The sequence below is a fragment of the Ascoidea rubescens genome (assembly GCF_001661345.1).
Source record: "Ascoidea rubescens DSM 1968 unplaced genomic scaffold ASCRUscaffold_21, whole genome shotgun sequence".
NCBI lineage: Eukaryota > Fungi > Ascomycota > Saccharomycetes > Ascoideales > Ascoideaceae > Ascoidea > Ascoidea rubescens.
Window position 1 is genome coordinate 47,167 of NW_017962933.1, and position 22,461 is coordinate 69,627.

The following is a 22,461-nucleotide window of genomic DNA, read 5'->3' on the forward strand; positions in this document are numbered from 1 at the left end:
GGTTGTTGTTAAGAACATTAACAGCATCGATAACAAAACCAGTTGAGTTTAAGTGAGAAATATCACCCATTTCATAGGGACCAATCTGAGCACCCTTGATGTATTCAATTGGCTTGATGACTCGAACAATGTTCGAAGAAGCAGCAGAAGTAGGTTGAGTGGTGGGAGTCATTGTTAATTGAAGCAGAAACTGAACACTTGAGAATAAGTCAAGTGGCAGTAAGTAGAAATTATTCCGGATCAAAATAATTTACAAAGAAAAGTGATGAATAGTTGAGAAGAAGAATCAAAAACAAATGGAAAAAAGACCCTTTATTTATATTGTTCGAAATGTATGAAATAGCAATAAATCGATTGAGTGGATAAAGTTGCTTGAATAACTATCACAAGTTAGTTTTAGCAGCTCAAGGATTGATAAATGTGATCAAAGATGTTGTTTTTTGCTATTATTTTTCAGGGAAGTGATTTGGACGCAAATTAAGGTTTTTGGAATAGCTGGTACAATAGCTGTCAAACTGGAAATGGAAGTTCCATGCGTTTTCCTGCATTGCAATCTTGAAAAGGTTTTCACTGACACAAAAATGAAAGCAAACTCAATAGTTTAATTGGCGGAATTAATATTACATGAGAAGATGTATATAGAGTTATATAATTTTATATAATTTTATGTAGTGGAATAATTTTGGTTAATGAATAATTTGCCATTTTAGAGATTGAATTTGATTTATGAAATCTGTGTTAATTAGAGAGGAATGGCCATATGTACCGACAATTAGACAGTAATGGCTTGCTAGCAAGTTCCATTCTTCTAGTTCATCTAAAAATTCCAATCTTGATAATCTTAGTTTTTCATTTGAAGTTAGCCAGTTGTTGTAGATAAATAGCATGTCCGAAGATAAAATTTTATTGAAGTGGGTAATTTGAGATTGAAATCTATCGATTTGAGACAGTAGAGTTGGGTAGTCGTTTAGAGTGGAGATGAATATTTTTCTCTTAAGTAGATTATTGGACATCATTTCACCGAATCTGTCATTTAGAGAGATTGGTTCATATAGTGATATGATGCCGTTGGGAAAAGCGGATTGGAAAGATTGGAGTAAGACATTTGAATCAGTTGAGGACATGTAGCAGGTTGATAGTTCACTAAATATTAAAGTTGGGTGATTGAAGTTGATTTTGATAGTTGTTGAGTTTTTCAAGTATTGTATGAATTGGGTGAATTGATTTTTATCTCTTAGATCGATTGGGTATAGTAGATAGTTGTTTGTTTGGATTGTGTCTATATTGAATGTTGATAGATTGATATTGTTGATATTATAGTTGGTATTATATTGGAGGGATGAATCGAAGTTGGAAGAGTTGAAGATTAGGTCTCTAAAAGTTGGGTTTGATAGGTATATGAAAGATTTGATAAAGGTTGACTCTTTGAATTCCAATTCAATGTATTTGAAATTGTGGATAATTTTATGTGGAGAGGAGGAAGAGAAGTTTTTGATTAGGTTTAGAAATCTCAAATCTGAGCCAGCACCTAGGGAAATGATTTGGCAGTTTTCGTAGTTGTTTGAGATGAGGAAATTTTGAATGAGAATGTCTAGCAATTTTGTTCGAATGTAGGTGCCTCGATTGATTAGAGGAAACTTGTTTTTGATTAGATTTTCGTTTAGGTTTGAGTTTAAGAGACGTTGAATTGAGAATTTTGAGTTGCCAAAACTTTTAAACAAGCTGTTGTTTGAAGCTAGTAGTGGAAGGTTGATTTTCAATTGGTCTATATAGGATTTGAATAGCGAGGAGTCGTTGTTTGGGTCATTTGAAAAGTAGTTTTTATTGAAGCAGGACAATTTTGAAGAGAGGGCATCAAAATCAGTTGATTTGATTACCTTGTCTCTTCTTTCAATTGGATTGAAATTCAAAGACATTTTGTGTATTGAGGAATGGCAGTAGCAATAGAAAAAGGAAAAAAAGGGAAGAAAGAAAGAAAGAAAAAAGCAGATAGTAATAAATATACGAACAGGCAGAAGAACAGATAAACAAGAAGGTAAAGAGAAGCAGCAGACGTAAAGATGGAAAAAAAGTATGGTGAGCAAGAAAATGCGGGCGGAAAAAAAAAACACAATAGGAGACGCAACGGCAGCTAGATGGATATCGCGTCAGCATAGCAATCAGCACTGGAGCAGTTTGCAGGGCTCTTTTTGGCGTGGGAAGCAGAAGCAGCAGAAGCAGCAGAGGCAGCAGAGGCAGCAGGGTGGTCGTAGTCGGAGTAGAGGATGCGGGAGACCAGGGAGAGAGGCAAGTCCCAGACGCCGTTGGTGGGAGCCCAGAGGTGGTGAGGACTGTTGGAGACGAGGGCAGAGGTGTCAGAGAGGTTGGACCAGTGGGCAAGGGGCCTGGTCTTGAGCTCGGTGTTGTAGAGGGCGAGAAGCACGTACACGAAAAGCATCAGAACGAGCACGAAGGAGGGAAGCAGCAAGGCCCAGTAGCGGTGGGGGTAGTACCAGATACCGATGGCGTGGAGGCAGGACTGGGGCAAAAGAGCCCAGAAGCACCACGAAGCGACGGCGAGGAGGCTCACCAAGTGGAGAACGAAGCCGGTGTACTCGGTCTTGGGCGCAATTCTGTTGGAGATGGTGGCGTCACTGGCAGTGGCCCAGAGGTCAGAGATGAAGCTGGCGGCGCTGGGGCCGGCAGAGGAGTCCAAGATGTCCTCGTACTCGTACACGCTGAAGCGCAGATCAAAGGCCAGGCTGGCGCCGGCACTGGGTACAAAGCTGTCATCGAAGGAGTAGCGGGGCATGGCGGCAGAAGCAGCAGAAGCTGCAGAAGCAGCAGCAGCAGAAGGTGCGCGTGCTTCCCCTTTTGTGCCCGTCGCCACTCAGCGTGCACGTGACCGCTCCATCTAGAACTTGCTGGCCAGGCCTTTTGTTATGGCCTCTGCTTCCTGTGCTCCATTTCAGGCTCAATTCCATCAGCTATGGGTATGTCGATGCTTCCTGTGCCCTGTTTTCTTCGTCTTTCTGTCTACTAACTCTCTTTCTAGCTCAGAAGAACAAAATGTCGCTAAAGGAATTCTTCCAAGATGACTGTACGTATCTCCACTCTGCCTCTTGTGCTGCTAGCGATCCATACAATCCTGCCGATACTAACCAGCTTTCTCTTCTCTAATAGCTTTGGGTGGTCACTCTTGGGCTGACGACGACTTTGATATCAAATCCATCCAGGTTCCAATACGTACGTTCGTTGTTTGCGTTTTTCCTTGGTTTCATCTTTTTACCTTTTTACCTTTTGCCCTTTTTTTTTCTTGGTTCGTATTATCGATCTCTTACGAGCTCAAACTAACAGTTTATCTTTTAAATTTAGAAAATGCCCTGGCCTCAAATTCGAGATCAAACTCAACCATAAATTCAAGATCAAATTCAAACATAAGTTACAACAATTATACCCACAATAACCACCATAATAACCATAACAATAACCATAATTACAACTATTCCCAGAACGGCAACTACAACAGCCAATCAAATTTCAGTTCCTCAAGCAACTACCAATCTGCAACTTTTACTCATCTACTAGATTACCAATTAAATCCTCCCTACATTGTAAAGTTCATAAACTTGTCCTCCAACTTCAACAACGATCTATTGCTAAAGCTATTCAACAACTATTACGATATCATAGGACAGTTTCCAGATTTTATTCAAAAAAATGACAACATCTTCAACCTAAACTATATCCCCGGAAAGGGTATAAGATTAAAAAAATTCAAACTCTTCTGGGAACTAAACAACTCCTCCACCACCACAATCAACACTACTAACAACCCTCTCTCTCTCTCTCTTTCTCCTACTCTTTCTCCTTCTTCTTCAACCACCCATATCTCAAACGACATCCCAAACGCAACTAATGTCAAAAATATGAAAAAAATCGCTTTTGTCGAATTCAATACTCTACTAGAACTAAACATTGCAATGGCCTTTAACCAACTAGGTATATACAACAACCAAATCATCAAATTCAATGATTACCTCCTCGGTTTAAATAACGACTTTAAAATTCTCTCCCCGGATGACAAACTATCCCTCTCAAATGACAAAATTACCGTCAAATTGGCTGATTTCGATGACTTCAATAACTACCAAAACTCAAACGATTACCAACATCATCTCAACTACCTCTACCACAAATTCTCCTCAAACTCTTCAACCAGAAGCAACTCCCTCAAGAGATTCTCTTTTTCTTCCTCTCCAAATTTAAACTCAAATCTAAATTTAAACTCAAATTTAATTTCAAATACCAATCCTAATCTCTCTCCCAGTCTCACTACCAATCCTATTTCTAAACAAAAACAAAAGCCAAACCCTTTTGGTAACGCTAAACCAATTGATGTCCTCTCAAAGGATCTAGAAATTGAAAAATTAATGAAAACATTAAACAGAACCACTTTTCAAACTCCAGGTAGCTCAGATATATTCAACAACCAACAAAAACTTGATTCTAACCACAAAAATGACAATGATCAAATCAACACAACAGATATTGACCCACCTCCCCAAGATAAAAAAATTGAAAAAAAAACTGGTGAATCTATTGAAAAATTCCTCTCAACTGACTCACTTGTCCAACGCCCCCGTTCTCGCTCAATCAAATCCCCCAAATTAATCGTTCAGAAATTTCCTTCAATCAAAAACAACTCTGACCAAAACTCCTCTTATTCTTCCTTTTCCAAAAATTCAACTTCAATTTCTTCCAATTTCTTTCCCAAAAATTATGCTGCCGTTGTTGCTCAAAATTTACCTCAATCTTTTCAAATATCTTCTCCTGTTCCAATTCCCAAACCTATAATTACTGATTTGAAATCTGATTTATCTGCAAATATACCTAATCCACAAACTTCAAATTTTATCAATAATCAACCAATTAAACTCAATTCCTCTATTAATGTTAATTCCACTAATAATAATAATAATAATAATACCAATAATAATAATAATAATATCGATAATAATATCAATAACATCAATAATAATATTAATAATAATAATTTAGTGGAAAAAGTATCAAACTCTTTTCCTATTAATGCTTTAAATAATAATGATTCCAATCTTACCAATACACAACTCAAAAAAGATTATGATTTATCTCCTAAAGAAGACACCAACCAAAATTATATTTTGAATTCTCACTCTTTCAAACCTAGAATATTAAAAAGAACTTTAATACAAAATGATATAACTTCAACTCAAAATAACAATAATAACAATAACAATAACAATAATAATAATAATAATAATAATAATAATAATAATAGTATTTTGAAAATTCATGAATCTTCATTAGAAATTCCAATTGAAAACGATGTAATTATTAATAATGAAATTAAAAATAAAATCAAAAATGAAATTAAAAACGTTGATAGTGAAACTACTCTTAGTAATGAAAAAACCTCTATAGAATTATCTAATTCAAATAACAATTACACAGATTTAGAAAATAAAATCCAAAAAATTGAACCTGATATTCCTAGCAAAACTGAAAACGCCGTTTCAAATATTTTACTTGAACCAAAACTAGACCCAAAACTAGAATCAACAATAGAATCAAAGATAGAATCGAAATTAGAATCAAAGTTAAAATCAAAATCAGAACTAAGATCAGAATTGATCTCAGAACTAAAAGCTGAAATTAAATCAGAATTAAAATTGGAAATCGAATCAGAATTAAAATTTCAAAACATTAATGGGAAAGTTGACCGGGATATTGAACCTATTAAAGAAGATGATAAGAACGAATTAAAAGATATTTCAAAAGAAATCAAAAATCAAAACAAATTTCCAAGATCCAAAAATTTATCTTCCAACAATCAAAACAATGCTTTTGTTTCTAATTCCAAATATAGTAATTCTAGCTTCAAAGCTCAATCCCCTTCAAGGAATAATTCTTTGGTAAACGAAAAACCTAACTTTAAAGGGAAAAAAATTGCAAATGTCACTAGGGTTTTTAATAGCGAATTTAAATTTGCAGAAAATAAACTAAAGACCAAACCAATTAAAAAGGATGAGCAGGATATCCAATCCAATAAAAAATTAAATCAGAAATACATTAAAAAAGACCTTAACAAAGACCTTAACAAAGACCTTAATAAAGATTTTAATAAAGACCTTAACAAAGATCTTAATAAAGAATTTAACAAAGACCTTGGTAAAGACCCTAACAAAGACTCTAACAAAGACTTTAACAAAGGAGTAGAAAAAGAAAAAAAAATCCCCAAATATATCGTAGGTTCTATTAATGAAACTCGTTCAAGTTATAATTTGCATAATGATTCCGGATTCACAAATAGAAACAGAGGGAAAGAAACTGTTCATAGAACTCCTGCTGTCAATTACAATACTCACTACTATAATCCAAGTTATAATCCTGAAAAGACTAAATCTACCAATGTGTCTGATTCAAAATTCAAAAGTTCATTTATTAACAAGTCTTTGAAAAACCCTTCCAGAACCTATTCAACTGCAAATTTTGATTTGAATTCTAATAAAGTCTTGAAAACAATCAATAATGTTGATTCTAGAAAATATAATAACAAAACATTTAGACCAAAAAGATTTGAAGATAATAAAACGGAGAGAGCCGATTTTGGAAAGCCAGTTAAAGGTTTTGAGAAAAATGTATTTGCGAATGAAATCAAACCATTACCTAAAATCGAACATGCCAATAAATTTGAGTATTTAACACATCTTGATAAAGAAGACAATGAAGATATTCTTGAAAAGAAAAGCGAAGTGAAAAAGCCAAGCCCATCTTTGAAAGCACCTTCAGTGTCTATAGAAGATAGGAATGAAAAAATTGCATCGAAAAAAGCTTCCAATTTGAAATATAAAAATAAGGCATCTATCAATTATAAAGGTAGGAGTAAAAATGGAGGTTTCAAAAATGAGACCAAAGTATTTAATCAGGCAACACCAAGTACTGAGTGATAAATACAAACTAACTAATTAATTTATTCAACATTTTTTTTGTTTTAACTTAAATAATCATCATACCTTTCAAAAGTTTTTTTTTTTCACCATAAAAGTTTTATCTGTAAAGTTATATTTTTATTTTGCTTGGTTTTTTTTTTGTTTGATGTTGATTTAAAATGAGGTGTGGTATTTTTAGTGTTTTAATTTATTTTTTTAAAACCAGATTATTTTTTTTATTTATGATTATGTATAGTTAGAATAAATTCATTTAATTTATTATTAATTTATAAAAATTTTCAAAGAGGAGATACACAGAAGAGAAAAAATAATAGGGTTGTAATATATACAAGAGTTGAAGAAAACTAATTAGAACTTACATCGCCACCAAAGCCTACAGGCAATTTAATGGTATTTTTTGGTAAAAGACCAAGGAATTTATATAATTTACCCATACTTCCAGCAGTGTTTTCAGTCAATCTTAGGTAGCTTTTTTTAATCCTTTCCTTTTCCTGAAGAGATTTTGAATGATGAATTAGCTGGTCAGCACGATAACCGAGACCTAGCTGATGCAAAAAATCAGCTTGCTCAACAGGGCCAAAACTTTTGACTTGATCAGCTACAACTTGTTTAAGATTTTGGAAATCAACGTCAGCAGATAGATCGACCTCACCAGGTTTATAAAAAGGAGATAGTAGTTTATGAGATTTAATTCCTCTCAAAGTATTGATGGGACAAGTGTCAAGAGGACCGTAATCGATAATTAAAGCAGCGCCTTTGTAATTAATAAATTGAGAAATTTTTTTGACATGGTCTATAGATTCAATTGATACTTCGACTCTTGAGCCAATTGGAAAGGAATTAAAACGAGGATTTGATTCTGGAATATTTGAGGAAACAGTCTTTTTAGGAGATAGAGTTAGGAAAAAAGGATAGTCTTGAATTAAAGAAGAGTTTTTATTTTTGTCGAGATCTGAGGATTTGTAAGTAGTCTTATTTGGCAAAGAAGAAGCGTCATTTTGTAAATTTAGTTTTCTAATTTTTTCATCAGTGGAATAATCGACCAATAACTCATGCCAGCCATTAGAAGTCTTTTCAAATTGTTTTATTGGCAAGGCATCGAAAAATTCATGAGCTATAATATAGTTTGTTGAATTGTTAGATAAGACAGCATCCAAGTCAGTTTCATTGTCGATCCATCTTATATTATTGTTCCAAGTGGATTTTGATGTGAATCCGATTTTATCGTCAGAAGGAATTAATCTGTGGATTGAATTGGATAGCAATTTCCATTGCTCCTTTCTTAAAATTGGAGAAGCCTCGACTAATATGATATTGATATTTAGCTTTAAATTTGTAGTTTGAGATAGCTTGTTAAACGTCTTGATTAGATCGTATATTAGAGTACCCTTGCCTGGTCCAAACTCGACGAAATTTATATCCAATGGTTTGAGCTGATCCAACCAGATTGAAAAGAACCATATTCCAAGCATTTCACCAAACATTTGGGAGATTTCAGGAGATGTGATGAAGTCACTCTTACCATTTAGACCCAAGGGGTCTCTGGTGGTGTAGTAGCCATACTCAGGGTGAGTCAAACATGTCTTCATGTAGGAAGAAAGAGAGATTGGGCCAGTGGTTTTGATGGTTTCTCGAATGATATCAGTCAAGTTGTTCAACTGAATTTTGCCAGTGGAGGGCTCTTTCGTGGATGTCAAGAGATATGGTGAACAACAAAAGAACCTCAGAGAGCTTCTGTTAAGACAACGCAGGGCAGGCCAGTCTATTCTAGCTCTGCTGAGGAATCTGCTGAATGTGCTTCTGGAGGAAATCATGGCACAGAGAACAACAAGTTGAGAGGAAGCAGAAGCAGCAGCTTTTGGGTAGGTGTCGGGAGCCCTGGTTTAGGGCTCGGAAGAAGAAGAAGAAGAAAAGATTCAAAATACAAACGACTTTACGGACAAAACTACATAAATCCATAGATATATCTAAACTAAACAGCAGGCTTTTTAATTATAACCCACCAATTGTCTCTTTCGTAGCCATGTTCCACCACAACAGCACCAGCAGCAATGGCATTCTCGTTGAGCTCGTTTTCTTTGTACAAATGGTAGTATCTTAGCTTGGTCTCCTCTCCATTGTCTTCAACTGCTTTCTCGCTTTTGATGGTAGCACTTGTATCTACCACTTCGTTTCCTCTTTTTGTCTTGCTCTTCCTCGCCTTCTTGGACTTGGGCTTCTTCTTTTGAAGCACCCAAGGCACCAAAACATCCTGTGTCATTCCCTTTTTCCAACCTCTTCTCGACTTTTCTTGCTCCAAAGCCCAGCAATAGATCAATGCCTCGCCATTGGGCTTCAACTTTGACAAAATGTGGACAATGGCCTGGATTCTTCGCTCCTCTGTTGAAAAATGGTGGATAACAGCGATAGAGATTGCAAAATCAAACTGGTTGTTTAAATGTGGCAACGACAATCCATCACACACAATTGAATCGTTGTTTACCGAATCTCCATTGATCTCACTGGATAGTACTATCAAATTGTCTGAGTAATCACTTCCAATGATAAACACATTCTTGTTGATGTTCAAGTACTTTCCATTCCCACACCCCACGTCGATGCCAATCGATCCTTTTTCTCGACTTTGAAGAAACTTCTCAACTATTGGCCATGGTTTGTATCTGGTTTCTGAGAAATGAGAAGCAATCTCGTTATACACCTGGTGAACATATATCTGCTCTTTCTCAACAGGATTCTTGACCTGTTCCATTTTAATTTTTTCTTCTTCCATTTGTCTAATTATCTGCTATTCTTCCACTGAGATATCCCCAATCAACAATATGTATCTCTCTGCTTTGGCGTTTTCCAATAAAAAGTTTAGCTTTGTGAAGCCAAAAACCTAATTCGCTCTCAGAAATCAAATTCTGTTATTTTTCAAGCCCTCAAAAGCACTTCACCAACAATCAACAACCTCTATTCAACAATTCAAGTCACTGAGAACTATTGTAAGCTGTTTTATCCCACGATGAAGGCGTTCTTGCTTGTATCAGCTCTACTTATCATCCCATCCATCTTGCTATTCAACTTCAATTACAATTACTCCTTTTTGATTGCGTCTCTAACATCCACTAAATCGCTGTTAAATGATCTACATATAACAATACCAATTGAGCTAAGAGTTGAAGATGGAATGAACTATCCTGATCTCCATCTTGCTGTTCAGACTCAATTAAACCATGAAATATTCTCTGGTCCTTTATTACTAGATTACAACTTTCAAATCAGTACTTTGGTTTCAGCATCAGCGAATTCCTCCTACGATACCTCCCACTCAGCTTACAACGTCAAGTTGTTTCTCACTGAGGATAAAGATGAATCAATTTATGTTGATTCTCTTGAGAGATTTGGTGTTCTATACTACAATTTAGAGACTATAAACACGAATGATTTGCCCTTTTACATCACCCAAACAATTTTCTACAACATGTTTTTAGATGAGTATAAATTGTTGGTTATTGATCCTTCAATCCCCAAAAATCTTTCCATTTCAAATTCAATCTCAAAAATCGATAACTATTCTCTTGATAACTATTTCAATTTTACTTCAACGCAGGTAAATCCTTATAAAATCAATCTTATATTCACTTTCATTCTTAAAAATTCTAAACAAAACGTTAATATCAAAATGATGAATACTTTATTGGATCTTTATTTTTCTCCAATTAAACTGGCACTAAATGACCAGTTCGATTTGAATTATGAGATCAAATTTTTGTTTTACAATGACTTTAGAATCTTGCTAAATTCCTACAACAAAATTAAAATAAAAACCCCTATGGATAACTCCACAGTGAAAGAATTTATTAATTATTCTTTAAATAACTATTCAACAATAAACTTCGTTACTATTGATTTATATAATGTAACTGATCAGTTTTTCCTATCGAAATCAAAAGACGAAAATTCAATAATAATAGTATCACCATCCAATTTTAAAATCGACTATAGTACTCATTATTGTTTAAAGAAAATATTGAAAAAGTTTGTTAAATCTTTTTTCTTAAAAATAGTTCAATATCAAAATTATCAAACCATTTCAAATTCAGACATGAATCTAGATTCATCTTCAATATTACATTTCGATAAACTAATCAGACTAACAATAATCTCAAAACTAAATAAAATAGCTCAAAAGATTAAACTCTTAAATAATATAAAAAATAAGAATATTATTAATTATTTTTCATTGGATTTTTATAAAAAAATGTTTGAAATTTTAAAATTAAGAAATGAAGCAATTAAGTTGATTAGCTGTGAGAGCGATTTCAGTCTGGGTTTAAATAAATTGATAAAAACTGAAAATTATTTAAATAAACTAATTTCCTGAAACTTCCTAATGAAATTTTTTATTTTTTTTTTAATTTTTAATAATAAATTCCCTAATTATTCATTACTATATCCATTATCATATTTGAGAGATTTCCTCGTTTCAATATTATCTTTCCCATGTTTGCCATATAAATATTGAACTGCCTTTTTTTTTTCTGCTTCACTGTCAAACAATTCATTAAAAATTTGATTTAAAATTAAATCATCCTCTTCAGTCCAAATGCCCTGGATATGTTGAGGAGGATTTTCGCCTGTTTTAACAACACTAAATATATATTGAGTTAGAATACTCGTTATCCCTGAACATCTTAATAACATATCAGTTGCAAAGGAAGTTTTCAAACCTATTTTCTCATTCAAGATTTTTGAAGCCTCTTCGAAATTTTTATTAGTAAGTACCATTAAATTATTTTGAATTAGTTTTTTATTAGATTCTAAAGATTTGGTTAAAAAAGCATCTTCAAAATAGTTTTTAATTTCAGATAGTATTTCAGAACTGACAACTTTATTAATGGGCTCATTATAAAAGCCGTCAATTGAGTCTTCTGTGTTTATTCTAATATCAGTCAAAGATTTCGTGTTGTCATTATTATCAGTAATAATATTATTGTTTTTGTTATTTTTATCGGTTTTGTTAATACTGTTAATAATATCAGTATCAGACTCGTTTAAAGAATTGGACGAATTGTCGGAAATGTCAATAACAAGAGAAGTGCCTTGATTTTTTTGTGAGGAGGTGCTATTAGAATTTGAAATTTTTTGTTTTTTGTTCAATTGATTTTGTTGATTTTGTTGATTTAATTGTAAATTATAATCTGGAGATAAAGAAGATGAGCACCTTTTTTGATGTTTATGGTGAGTATGATTATTATTAATATCAGTAAATTCATCAGTTACATTTGGTTTCTTTTTTGTTATTGGGTCGGGCGTTCTATTATTTTTAATTTCATTATTATAATAATCAATATAATTCATCAAGCCATAGGAGCAAACAAATTTTCTATATCTATCTTTCCAAGCGAATTTTGAATGGTTTGAGAATTTTTTCTCAAATTCAGCAAAATAGCTTAAAGGTACTGAAGGTAATTTATTGTTTAAGTTTGTATTTTTATGCGGTGAATTTTTTTTGTTTAAATGAGATAAAACGCCCAAACATAATTGGTAATCATCTATTGATGAGAATTTGACTCTTTTGTTTAAAGGGATTTCATCGATACCAACTTTTATAAAATTTCCATTTGAATCCTTTACAAGATTGCCCATTGAGTCGACTTTGTAAAGATATTCTAAATCATTGACTAGTAGATTTCTAAATCTATATCTTATTGAGTTACCAGTGTGCCTTGGTAGATAATTGATAGCCAATTGATCAAAGAATTTATGAGAACCTCTTTTCAAAGGGTTTCGACGAATTTGATCTAGGATTAACGTATCTTCGATTTTTGTGAATTCATTTTTATTGAATCTTTTATCGATTATTAAACTTTTGGATATTGTGTTGATTATAGAAGAGTTTTCAGGAGAAACAAAACTGTTTAAATCAAATTCCTGATTAATTTGATCCATATTATTGTGGTTTCTATTATTATTATTATTATTGTTGTTGTTGTTGTTGTTGTTGTTGTCGTCATTATTATTATTTTTGTTATTATTCTCGGATTTATTATTAGTATTGCCATTACTATTATTAGTGGTAGCATTAGTACTAGTGGTGGTAGTGACAGTGGTAATACCATTGCTACTATTGTTGATATTATTATTATTATTATTATTATTATTAAGATTTTTCAAATGATTAGAATTAAAGTAATTAGAATGGTCAATAAAGTTGTTAGTATGAATTGAGTTTTTATAAAGGGATAGAGGTAATAAAGTGTTTTTATCAGTCGAGTGGTAAATGAAATCAGGAGTATAAGTGGTCAATTGGTCATTATAATATCTTGATATTATAATTATCTGTTTAGAGGTTATATCATTATTATTAGCAGCTGCATCTTTAGCATCTTCAATTGGGTAGTCCGAGATTATTCCACCATGGTTTGTAATTAAATAAATTAATTGAGGCTTATCAGGTTCGTTATTTGGAATAAAAAATTTAAATGGAATCTTTGTTTGAAGATTGGAAAATAAATTCTTGTTTAAATCGTTCATTGAGACTCCAAATTCATTGGCTTGGTTGCTTTGATTTGAATCGTTGGAGCTGGTGGAATTATCCCGAGCATCAGAAGAAACATCCAGAACAACAGGAGGTGAGTTTATATGGCCGATACTGGCATCATCGTCACCATTATTATGGCTATCAATATTGTGGGTATATCTCTTAACGTCGTCGTCATTGTCCAGTTTGGCCTGGGAAGTGGTGGTATGTGTGGTGGTGCGAGAAAAGGCACCAGTGGCCTGAGAAGAAGCGGAAAGTGAACTCTGGGAGTTCTCTGCAGCAGAGATAAACTCATCTTCATCGGCAGCAGCAGCAGCAGAAGCAGCAGAAGCAGCAGAAACACGATGCGAGGCCATGGCTGGAGAAAGGGTGTTGTTGGAGGTGGTGTTGGAAGTAGAAAAGCAGAGAAAAAAGTAAGCGCCGAAGCACGTGAGAAGCGCGTGAGAAGCATATGAGAGACCAACGGTGCGGGCTTCTGTTTGGTTGAAGAGAAGGAAATTGAGGAAGAAGAGAAGCAGAGAAGAAGACCAATGGATGCTGAGTTCTGGACACAATACGAGCAGTATCAGCTGCTTGCTGACGAAATCCAGCAGATAGAGAGCAGGGAGCTCGAGAGGAGGTCGTTGGTGCTGGCACTTACGTTGTTGAGGTGTCTCTACCAGAGCTGCAACGAGAACACCCATCACGAGGAACACGATGCAAAAGACGAGGAGGGTGTTGAGCTGATTCAGAAGAGCGAGAAGAGTAAAGAGAGCAGTGAGAGTGAGAGAAAAAAGCGGGAAGAGCTTTTCAAACAGTTGACTGCCTTGAAGAACAACTTAAACAGCTCGAACTTTGAAATTGAGAAATTGAAGCAACAGCTTTCTTCTCAAAAATCTAGCTACGAAATCAAAATTGAAAATTTTAAATCGAGCATCCGAAATTTAAAGGAGAAACAAAATCAATTGCTACAGAGCAGTAATCTGAATGCCAGCAGTGCTAAGAGCAATGATCTCAGCTTAAGCAGTAATAAATTAGCCCTTGATAGTGATCAAAAAATCATAAAGCCAATTTCTCCAATAAAGGCAATTAATGATAGCATAATAAGTAAACGATCCCACTTATCCAAAAAAATCAATATTCTCAATTCGAATATAAACAACACCATCAAAAGTAACTTGAATGGCAGCAGTAGCAATAATAACTTGAATGCGTTGAAACAATACAATCTAAATCCTCCAATTAAGAATCCAAATTTAACTCAAACCAATTTTTCCTCAAAGATTCCTGTTCCAATTAAGAGTTATAGCAAACAAAATAACTACAATAATAACGATAATGATAACGATTTATCAAACATATCAATATCTGATTTTTTAATGAGTAATAAATCAAATATTCCTTCAAAGATCCCAATTCCAACTAACGGTTTAACGTTGTCTCCAACAAGATCCCCCAATAAGCTATCTCCTAGTAAATTATCCCCCAACAAATTATCTCCTGATAAACTATCGCCCAATAAACAAATCGATAATAGCACTAATCAAAGAAAAAAATTCATGTCTCCAACTCATAACCCAAATAATAAATCAAAACTAATATTAGCCACATCTACTCCATCAAAATACAATACAAATACTAATAATCCCTTAACTTCTCCAACTAAAATTCCCTCTCCTTTAAAAAATGAAATAAAAAATCACATTAGTTCCAATTCCAATTCCAATTCTAATTCTAACTCGAATTTAAATCCAAATTTGGATTCTCCCAAAAGGAAAAATAACTTGATTAATAAACAATTGCAAAAAATTTATGAAGAGGAAATCACATATAAAAAGACTCCCTCAAGGAGTTCAAATAAAAGACAAAGTATCATAAGTGAAGTCTTACTAAAATCTTTTCATTCTCCAAATTTTAACAAAAATAAAAATAAAAATATTAACATCAGTGATAATACTAGCAATAACAAAAATGCCAATAATAATAATACTAAAAATAGCACAGCAACTCAAACTAAAATTTCGACTAGCAAGAAAAGAAAATCATCATTTGGTATTAATAACGATATATCACTTATACTAAAACCATCTACAAAGAATAGTAAACTAAGTAAATCTAAAAAGCCTTCTCTTTTCGATATAGACAATGACGACGATGACGATGATAACGATATTTTTACTCAAACTTTAAAAAGATTGTCATCTAAAAATAAAAACACCAACTCAAACAACGATATCAAAAAAATAAAAAAGAAAAGAAAATTAGCGGGTGGTGGCATTCAATTTGATGAAAATGACGATGAAAATTTTGGTAATTACGATATCGAAGATTCAATGCATACTCCAATGGTTACCAACATCAGAAACAATAAAAACAATATCAAGGATACATCTATTTTTGATAAATCGCCCTCTCCTGTTAAAAAATTGCCCACTATGAAAAACAAGTCTCCTGTGAAAAAAGTCCAATCTGAAGATAAGAAAAACGACAATAGCTTCAGTCCTCTAAGAAATGACAAAAAGAGAGTATTTAGAGTTTGAAAATTTCACTTGGTGGCCTAAATATGTTATTATTTCCACCACTTCCACCACTTCCACCATTTTCTGTGACCAGACCCCCTTCTTACTTCAACTCCCCTCCCATTCCCGCACACAGACCCCGTTTCCGAGGTCCAGACCGCCCACACGTATCATATAGTTTCTTTCTCTAATAAACACTTTTCTCTCTTATCGTCGCTTTTTTTCAAGATTGTAGCTTCACCAACTGAGATCAATTGACAGAGTAATTGATTACCAGCTTCATTCGTTTGTCTCCAATACTTGCATATATGCTTACTTGATGAGAATGAAGTTGATACCAAACACCAGTTTCTTGTCTTACTTGACATTGTTTTTTTTCTGGTTAAATCTTATCAGTTGTGCCATATCAAAAGATGAGTTAAAGTCTCTTAGGTCTAAATCTCCATTGGGCATAATCCAGATAAATGATAATAATTTTGAAAAAATTTTACAAGGAGAAAGAAATCATTATTTTGTCTTGATGTTTACTGCCACGAATCCTCAAATTCCCTGCGATGTCTGTAAAGAATTTTTACCAACTTTTTCACAAGTTGCAAGCTCATATAACAGTCTAAATTCTAATGACGATAAATTATTTTTTGGTATTGCTGAATTTATAAATAACAAAAAGTTGTTTGGTTATTTAAAAATGAAAAATGTTCCTCATCTTTGGGTTTTACCTCCAAACACTAACCTCAATGAAGCTAAATATTATGGAATTGAAGATGAATCTGAACTAGAGCTTCAATACGATATTAAGGTCTCAAAACATTTCAATTATCAGATCAATTCAAAAAGATCAACTCCCTTAGAGTTTGCCAAATTCATCTCTCAGGCTTCTCATATTTCTATTCAAGTAAAACAACCAATTAATTCCCAAGAATATTTAACATATGTTTTATTTGGCTTTGCCATTTTATTAATTATCAAAAAGAGATCTGGTAGAATAGTTAATAATATTAAAAAAGGCAAAATTTGGTCAGTATTATCAGTATTATTTTCAATTTGTTTTGTGAGTGGTTATATGTTTACATTTGTTAAAAACGTTCCATTTGTTGCAAATAATGATAAAAAGGAATTTATATATATATCTGGTGGTCAATCGTATCAATTCGGTATTGAGATTCTAATAGTTGGTGGTGTTTATGCAATTCTTGGTGCGTTAGTTTGTATTTTGGTACTATACATTCCAAATCTAAATGAAGAAGAATACGATGATGTTAAAAAAAATACATTGGTTTTAATTTTAGTTTTTCTAATCTATTTATTTTATAGTCTATTGACATCTATAGTGTTAAGGAAGGACTCAAGTTATATTAATTGGTTTACAAAAATGATTTAAAAGAAAAACAAAACAAAAAACAAAAAAATAACCTCAAAATATATTCTTTACTTCAAACATGAAAAAATCTCAAATATCAGTTTAAACATTGAAAGATTTTAAACTATTTTATTTTTTATTTCAATTATTATCCCTGTATAATTTCTAATTTTTAAGTTTTAAAATTTGTTTTCTCCTTCTTTTTTGATTTTCTCCCATCTTTAATTATATTAATTGTTCAGTTTCCTCACCACTCTCGATAATTTGTTCTTCATCAGATTCACTTTGATTAATAATTATAAACGCAACACATATTAAAACTGCACATAATCCATAAATAAAACTAATCTTTTTATCATTGAATATGACATCCCCAATTACTGCCAATGGAATAGTTAATGTTAATCCAACAGTCACTGTTAATGGACTCGTTAGTAATATTGCCTTTGCCCAACAAAAATCAGCGATAAATGATATAAAGCAATTAACGATTAAAATTTTCCAAATAAATAAATTGGATGGCATTTCAAATTTTTCTAAATTAAAATAATTCAATATTAAAATCGAAGGCCATAATAAAATTAAATTGAAAAATCCAACAAAACCCAAAAATAGTTTCATATTTAATTTACTTTCAACTTTCACTTTTTTTTTCAATAATATTGTATAAATACTGTAAATAAAAGTTGATATTAATGCTAAAAAATCACCAAATACACTCTTATATGAAACATTATTTTTAATTGAAATATCATCCTCTTCTGTTTCACTATCAACTTTGGTCACAATTATTATACAAGTAAATGATAAAATTAATGCAAGTACTTTAGTGCTGTTAACTGTCTCTAATCTGGAAACATAGCCCATTAGTAATGTAAAAAAAGATGAAGTTGACGTTAAAATAGTTTGTGAAGCCACTGAAGTGTAAGATAACGAAGCATTCATAGTTAAATTTGCCAAAAACCATAGAATACAAAAATTCATACTTAGTTTCAATGTTTCATTCAATGGCAATTGTTTTTTTTTATTAATCACTGACGAAATTGATCTATCTCCATTTCTATTGAACAATATTGGCAAAAGATAGAAAATAAAAACACCAGTATTAATATAAGTAATCAAAAAAGGTTTTCTGTATAAATCGTCAGCAAATATTTTGTTAACTAAGAAAGATGAAGCAACCCATAATATAATAACCAAAGATAATAAATATAACCCCAAATACCAACTAGATGATAGTCTTGTTAAAACCAGTCTTACTTTAGCAGACGTAGATGCACCATTATCTGGTAAGCGAAAGCTGTTCATTGCTATATTTCATAGAAATGATGAATCGAAACAGAAGAGAACAGAAAAAGGTGGATCACAATCTGGAAGAAGATGCCATTGGCCAATGTTAGCCTCCTTAGACACTCAAATATGGAAAAGGAGAAGCCTTGATTATAATAAAATGCAAATTCGTTATTTGAATGTGTGCTAAACTGTTATATCGCCTACGTTTTATTATCAAAATTACAATTTGGCTCTTGCTGGTCGATTCGAGGATTGTAAACTGAGCTATTCAGTTGATTTAAATCATCATCTGTGTTACTATGATCAATAAACCAGGCTGGATATGATGGAGGGAATTACAGAACCTACAGAATTGGCTTATCTATCCCAAGGCCCCTCAATTGCTTTCAGCTCGACCAAACTCAATCCCAAAGCTCTCTGTGAGTTTGAATCCCCAGAAAAAGGCTCCTTATCAACTAAAGCTGTTGATCAGTAAAACTCTGGTGATGTATTTTACACGACCGTGTAAATCCAGGAACGAAGGACGCTAGGAAATTGTTTACAAAAATACCACTCTTTGGAAGATAAACAACAAACAGATCGTATCTAGACATAACCTGCCTGCCTGAAGAGATGGATTCCAACTTCGAGAAAATACATTTGCAGAAGGCAGATGTGAAGTATCTTTACCATCAGGTTCACAAGGCTGCAATGGACAAATTGAACTTGTATCTACCATCTGAATCTCAGCAGGCTGATAACAACAACGAGGAAGATCCAGTCAGAGAGAAGGTCAGATTATTAGTAGAGGAGTTTATTTTGAATTCATTCGAATTGACAAAATACTCTTGCATTATCGATGGCAAAGAGTTTTTGGATGATGACGACCCGTTGAGACAAATTTTGGTAAACAACAGTAGTAATAGAAAAAATAAGAACCAGGAAAGAAGAGAAGAAATTGAATCATTTGATTTTGAATTGAACCAAAAATTGAGAGAAGCCTATAAAGCAGTTGAAGATGAAACTGTTAAAGTAACAGAGAAAAGAAGAAATTTGCCTCAAAAGTCAGTTAAATTGTTTGAAGAACAGCAGAATATAAACAAATCCAAAATTGATACATCGTTGAGTAAATTAGAAGAAATTGAAAAGCAAATTGATCAAGATTATCAAAACGAAGACAATGGAATATATATAGACGATGAAGTTAAAACTGATTACGAAGATATGATGGCTGAATTTAATGATACATTAAAAAGATTACAAGAGGTCAAACAAGTAAGTAATTTATTGTTTTTTAAGATCAACTATTTTAGTACTGTATTATTAACAGCTTTTATAGCATGTTCCTCAACGTAAACAAGAATTAGAGAAACTCCAAGTTTTGATGAACTTTGTTGAAAGCAATTACGATTTTAAATAATCAATGTTTTTTTTTCCATAAAGAATGTTGCATTTTCTTATTATTGTTTTCAAATTTATTCAATTAAAAGATGCAAATAAGAATAAGTAAGTAAAAAAAAGTGATTCAAATAACTGCTTATCTTTCAAAGATATCTTTACAAAACAGAAGATGCTGCAAGTAATCAGATCTCGTATTTGATTTTTTTTTTGAAATCAATCTTATTCTTAATCAAACTTTATAAACCCGGTGTAGTTTTGATTAAAGTTATAAGAAGTCAATTATGTCAAACATAAATTATAAAAATTAACAAATTTTGGAATTATTTTGATTGCACATATCAATACTTATAATTATTAATAAAAAGCCATACAATAATACATTAAATTTTATTTACCTCTAAATTAAAATGCTTTGGAATATATAAACAGAAACTTGAATAAAAAAAACATAAATAAATAAATAAATAAATAAATGAATAAACAAAAAATGGGGTTTTTTTTTAAACAAAAAAAAAATTATAACTCATTTATGTTAAAACATACTTAGGACCATCACCACCCTCAGGGACAGTCCAGTTAATATCTTGAGCGGGAGTTTTTATATCGCAAGTTTTACAATGAATGCAATTTTGAGAATTAATTTGAAATTCCACCTTAGTTTTATCTGATTCATCTTGAATATATTCATAAACACCTGCTGGACAAAATTTGTTTTCAATACCCTTATATTTTTCAAATGATTGTTTAACATGATTTTCAAATGCTTGTTTAGAAGCATCACCTAGCCTTAAATGGGATTTTTCATCTTCATCATGATAAGTTCCAGTTCTAGAAACAGATTCTAAAAGATCAAAAGTTATTTTACCATCGGATTTTGGATAATTGATTGGTTTATATTCACTAGCAGGTCTAGTTTCTGAAGCATCAGAATGATGATGATGAAAAGTCCAGCTTTCACAACCTCTAAGTAACATAGTTTCTAAACCAGAATAAATCATTCCACCAAAATTTCCTAAAAATGTATTAAAAGAAGGTCTAACATTACGGACCTCATATAATTCCTCATAAACCCAAGAGTTATTAAAGGCTTTTTCATAATCGTCTAGTATAAATGGAGAAGTTTCAGGGTCATAATTTTTATTTGGGTCATTTAAAGATTTAAAAATTGATTCGGCAGCGAGGATGCCTGACTTAATAGCAGTATGGGTTCCTTTAATTTTCGGGACATTAACAAAACCGGCAGCACAACCAACTAATAAACCTCCAGGGAAATATAATTTTGGAATTGACTGTAAACCACCTTCATTTAAAGCTCTTGCACCATATGAGATACAATTACCATCTTTAAGTATTTGAGTATAAAAAGGATGAGATTTCATTTGTTGGAATTCTTGATAGGGAGATATATAAGGGTTTTTATAATCCAAACCAATGACTAGGCCTAATGTTACTAGGTTATCATCAAAATGATACATAAAGCCACCACCATAGGTGTCATTTGATAGAGGATAACCCAAAGTATGAGCTACATAACCTTTTTTAAAATTTTGAGGTTTAACTTCCCAAACTTCTTTGATTCCTATACCATAGGTTTGATGATCTTTATTTTGTCTAAGATTAAAATTTGAGATTGCCTTTTTAGATAAAGAGCCATGACAACCCTCAGCTAATACAGTTAATTTTGAATGAAACTCCATGCCTCTTTCAAATGAATCCTTTGGAAGACCACTTTTCGAGATTCCAACATCTTTGGTTGCAATACCTTTAATTGCAGATTTATCATCATTATAAATGAGTTCAGAGACAGAAATTCCGGGATAAATTTCTACGCCTAATTCCTCTGCTACTTCAGATAAATATTTATTAACCTGATTTAGAGAGACAATATAGTTTTTATTTTTATTTTGAATTTGAGGAGGTTCAGGTATTGGATATTTTGATTCATCCATTAAAAAATAAAAATGCTCGTCATTTACTAAAGTGACTAAATCAGGAGGTAAAGGGATTCCTTCACCATTTTCATCATAAAACTCACTATCAGGGAATAGTTCTCTTAGAGATCTTGGTTCAATTACTGCACCAGATAACGTATGGGCACCAATTTCGGAAGCCTTTTCTAAAAGAACTATTCTCAATTCACCGTTTCCTTGTTCATTATCTAATTGTTTTAATTTTATGGCAGTCGCTAAACCAGCGGGACCACCCCCCACTATACAGACATCGGCTTCGTCTATAGCTCTTTCTGATAGCAAAATTTCTTGCTCTTCTTCAGACATTTCTTTAAAAGGGATTTCGTAAATGGGGAGGTTATTTAAATTTGAAGAATTAAAATTTCTCTTTAGTATGCAGGGTCTTATTAAAGAGTTGGTTGATATATATGCATTTTTTGATTTATTATTAATGCTGATATTATTTATAATATTATTATTA

At 32.5% G+C, this 22,461-nt stretch overlaps 13 protein-coding genes across 13 annotated transcripts in view; 5 read left to right on the forward strand and 8 right to left on the reverse strand.

Moving 5' to 3' along the window:
- Nucleotides 1-612, reverse strand: part of ASCRUDRAFT_78164 (kinase-like protein) — a 2,091-nt gene extending 1,479 nt beyond the window's left edge. Inside the window, exon 1 of the mRNA XM_020194156.1 lies at nucleotides 1-612. This exon is cut by the window's left edge and continues 1,479 nt beyond it. Within this exon, the coding sequence (XP_020044344.1) occupies nucleotides 1-172 (172 nt within the window). The 5' untranslated portion in view covers nucleotides 173-612.
- A 74-nt stretch (nucleotides 613-686) lies between these two features.
- On the reverse strand, nucleotides 687-1,916 carry PPM1 (leucine carboxy methyltransferase; the record flags this gene model as incomplete). The annotated part of the gene is made up of 1 exon (XM_020188611.1): nucleotides 687-1,916. One exon carries the CDS (start codon nucleotides 1,914-1,916, stop codon nucleotides 687-689), a length of 1,230 nt encoding a protein of 409 aa, XP_020044345.1.
- Nucleotides 1,917-2,131: 215 nt separating this feature from the next.
- On the reverse strand, nucleotides 2,132-2,791 carry GPI19 (phosphatidylinositol N-acetylglucosaminyltransferase GPI19; the record flags this gene model as incomplete). The annotated part of the gene is made up of 1 exon (XM_020194812.1): nucleotides 2,132-2,791. One exon carries the CDS (start codon nucleotides 2,789-2,791, stop codon nucleotides 2,132-2,134), a length of 660 nt encoding a protein of 219 aa, XP_020044346.1.
- A 257-nt stretch (nucleotides 2,792-3,048) lies between these two features.
- On the forward strand, nucleotides 3,049-6,971 carry ASCRUDRAFT_10514 (uncharacterized protein; the record flags this gene model as incomplete). The annotated part of the gene is made up of 3 exons (XM_020188612.1): nucleotides 3,049-3,079; nucleotides 3,163-3,215; nucleotides 3,324-6,971. 3 exons carry the CDS (start codon nucleotides 3,049-3,051, stop codon nucleotides 6,969-6,971), a joined length of 3,732 nt encoding a protein of 1,243 aa, XP_020044347.1.
- Nucleotides 6,972-7,318: 347 nt separating this feature from the next.
- ASCRUDRAFT_83037 (DUF185-domain-containing protein) lies at nucleotides 7,319-8,563 on the reverse strand (the record flags this gene model as incomplete). Its single annotated transcript, XM_020194813.1, has 1 exon — nucleotides 7,319-8,563. The coding sequence occupies one exon, from the start codon at nucleotides 8,561-8,563 to the stop codon at nucleotides 7,319-7,321; it is 1,245 nt and encodes a 414-aa protein (XP_020044348.1).
- Nucleotides 8,564-8,845: 282 nt separating this feature from the next.
- TRM9 (tRNA (carboxymethyluridine(34)-5-O)-methyltransferase) lies at nucleotides 8,846-9,845 on the reverse strand. Its single transcript, XM_020194157.1, has one exon. It carries the CDS (start codon nucleotides 9,721-9,723, stop codon nucleotides 8,947-8,949), a length of 777 nt encoding a protein of 258 aa, XP_020044349.1. The 5' UTR covers nucleotides 9,724-9,845; the 3' UTR covers nucleotides 8,846-8,946.
- Nucleotides 9,846-9,978: 133 nt separating this feature from the next.
- Nucleotides 9,979-10,461, forward strand: GPI17 (GPI-anchor transamidase GPI17; the record flags this gene model as incomplete). The annotated part of the gene is made up of 1 exon (XM_020190977.1): nucleotides 9,979-10,461. A coding segment is annotated over one exon (483 nt), but the record flags the coding sequence as incomplete, so codon positions are not given.
- A 1,796-nt stretch (nucleotides 10,462-12,257) lies between these two features.
- Nucleotides 12,258-12,908, reverse strand: ASCRUDRAFT_40029 (Rap1-DNA-bind-domain-containing protein; the record flags this gene model as incomplete). The annotated part of the gene is made up of 1 exon (XM_020190987.1): nucleotides 12,258-12,908. A coding segment is annotated over one exon (651 nt), but the record flags the coding sequence as incomplete, so codon positions are not given.
- Nucleotides 12,909-14,030: 1,122 nt separating this feature from the next.
- Nucleotides 14,031-16,019, forward strand: ASCRUDRAFT_10518 (uncharacterized protein; the record flags this gene model as incomplete). The annotated part of the gene is made up of 2 exons (XM_020188613.1): nucleotides 14,031-14,062; nucleotides 14,327-16,019. 2 exons carry the CDS (start codon nucleotides 14,031-14,033, stop codon nucleotides 16,017-16,019), a joined length of 1,725 nt encoding a protein of 574 aa, XP_020044352.1.
- Nucleotides 16,020-16,482: 463 nt separating this feature from the next.
- Nucleotides 16,483-17,379, forward strand: OST6 (dolichyl-diphosphooligosaccharide--protein glycotransferase; the record flags this gene model as incomplete). Its single annotated transcript, XM_020189963.2, has 1 exon — nucleotides 16,483-17,379. A coding segment is annotated over one exon (897 nt), but the record flags the coding sequence as incomplete, so codon positions are not given.
- A 102-nt stretch (nucleotides 17,380-17,481) lies between these two features.
- ASCRUDRAFT_129219 (DMT family transporter) lies at nucleotides 17,482-18,797 on the reverse strand. The gene has a single exon (XM_020189004.1). It carries the CDS (start codon nucleotides 18,664-18,666, stop codon nucleotides 17,584-17,586), a length of 1,083 nt encoding a protein of 360 aa, XP_020044354.1. The 5' UTR covers nucleotides 18,667-18,797; the 3' UTR covers nucleotides 17,482-17,583.
- Nucleotide 18,798: 1 nt separating this feature from the next.
- NSL1 (MIND complex subunit NSL1) lies at nucleotides 18,799-20,434 on the forward strand. Its single transcript, XM_020189005.1, has 3 exons — nucleotides 18,799-19,905; nucleotides 19,970-20,136; nucleotides 20,397-20,434. Exons 1-2 carry the CDS (start codon nucleotides 19,264-19,266, stop codon nucleotides 20,048-20,050), a joined length of 723 nt encoding a protein of 240 aa, XP_020044355.1. The 5' UTR covers nucleotides 18,799-19,263; the 3' UTR covers nucleotides 20,051-20,136; nucleotides 20,397-20,434.
- A 124-nt stretch (nucleotides 20,435-20,558) lies between these two features.
- CIR2 (electron-transferring-flavoprotein dehydrogenase) lies at nucleotides 20,559-22,307 on the reverse strand (the record flags this gene model as incomplete). The annotated part of the gene is made up of 1 exon (XM_020192128.1): nucleotides 20,559-22,307. One exon carries the CDS (start codon nucleotides 22,305-22,307, stop codon nucleotides 20,559-20,561), a length of 1,749 nt encoding a protein of 582 aa, XP_020044356.1.
- Between the last annotated feature and the right edge of the window lie 154 nt (nucleotides 22,308-22,461).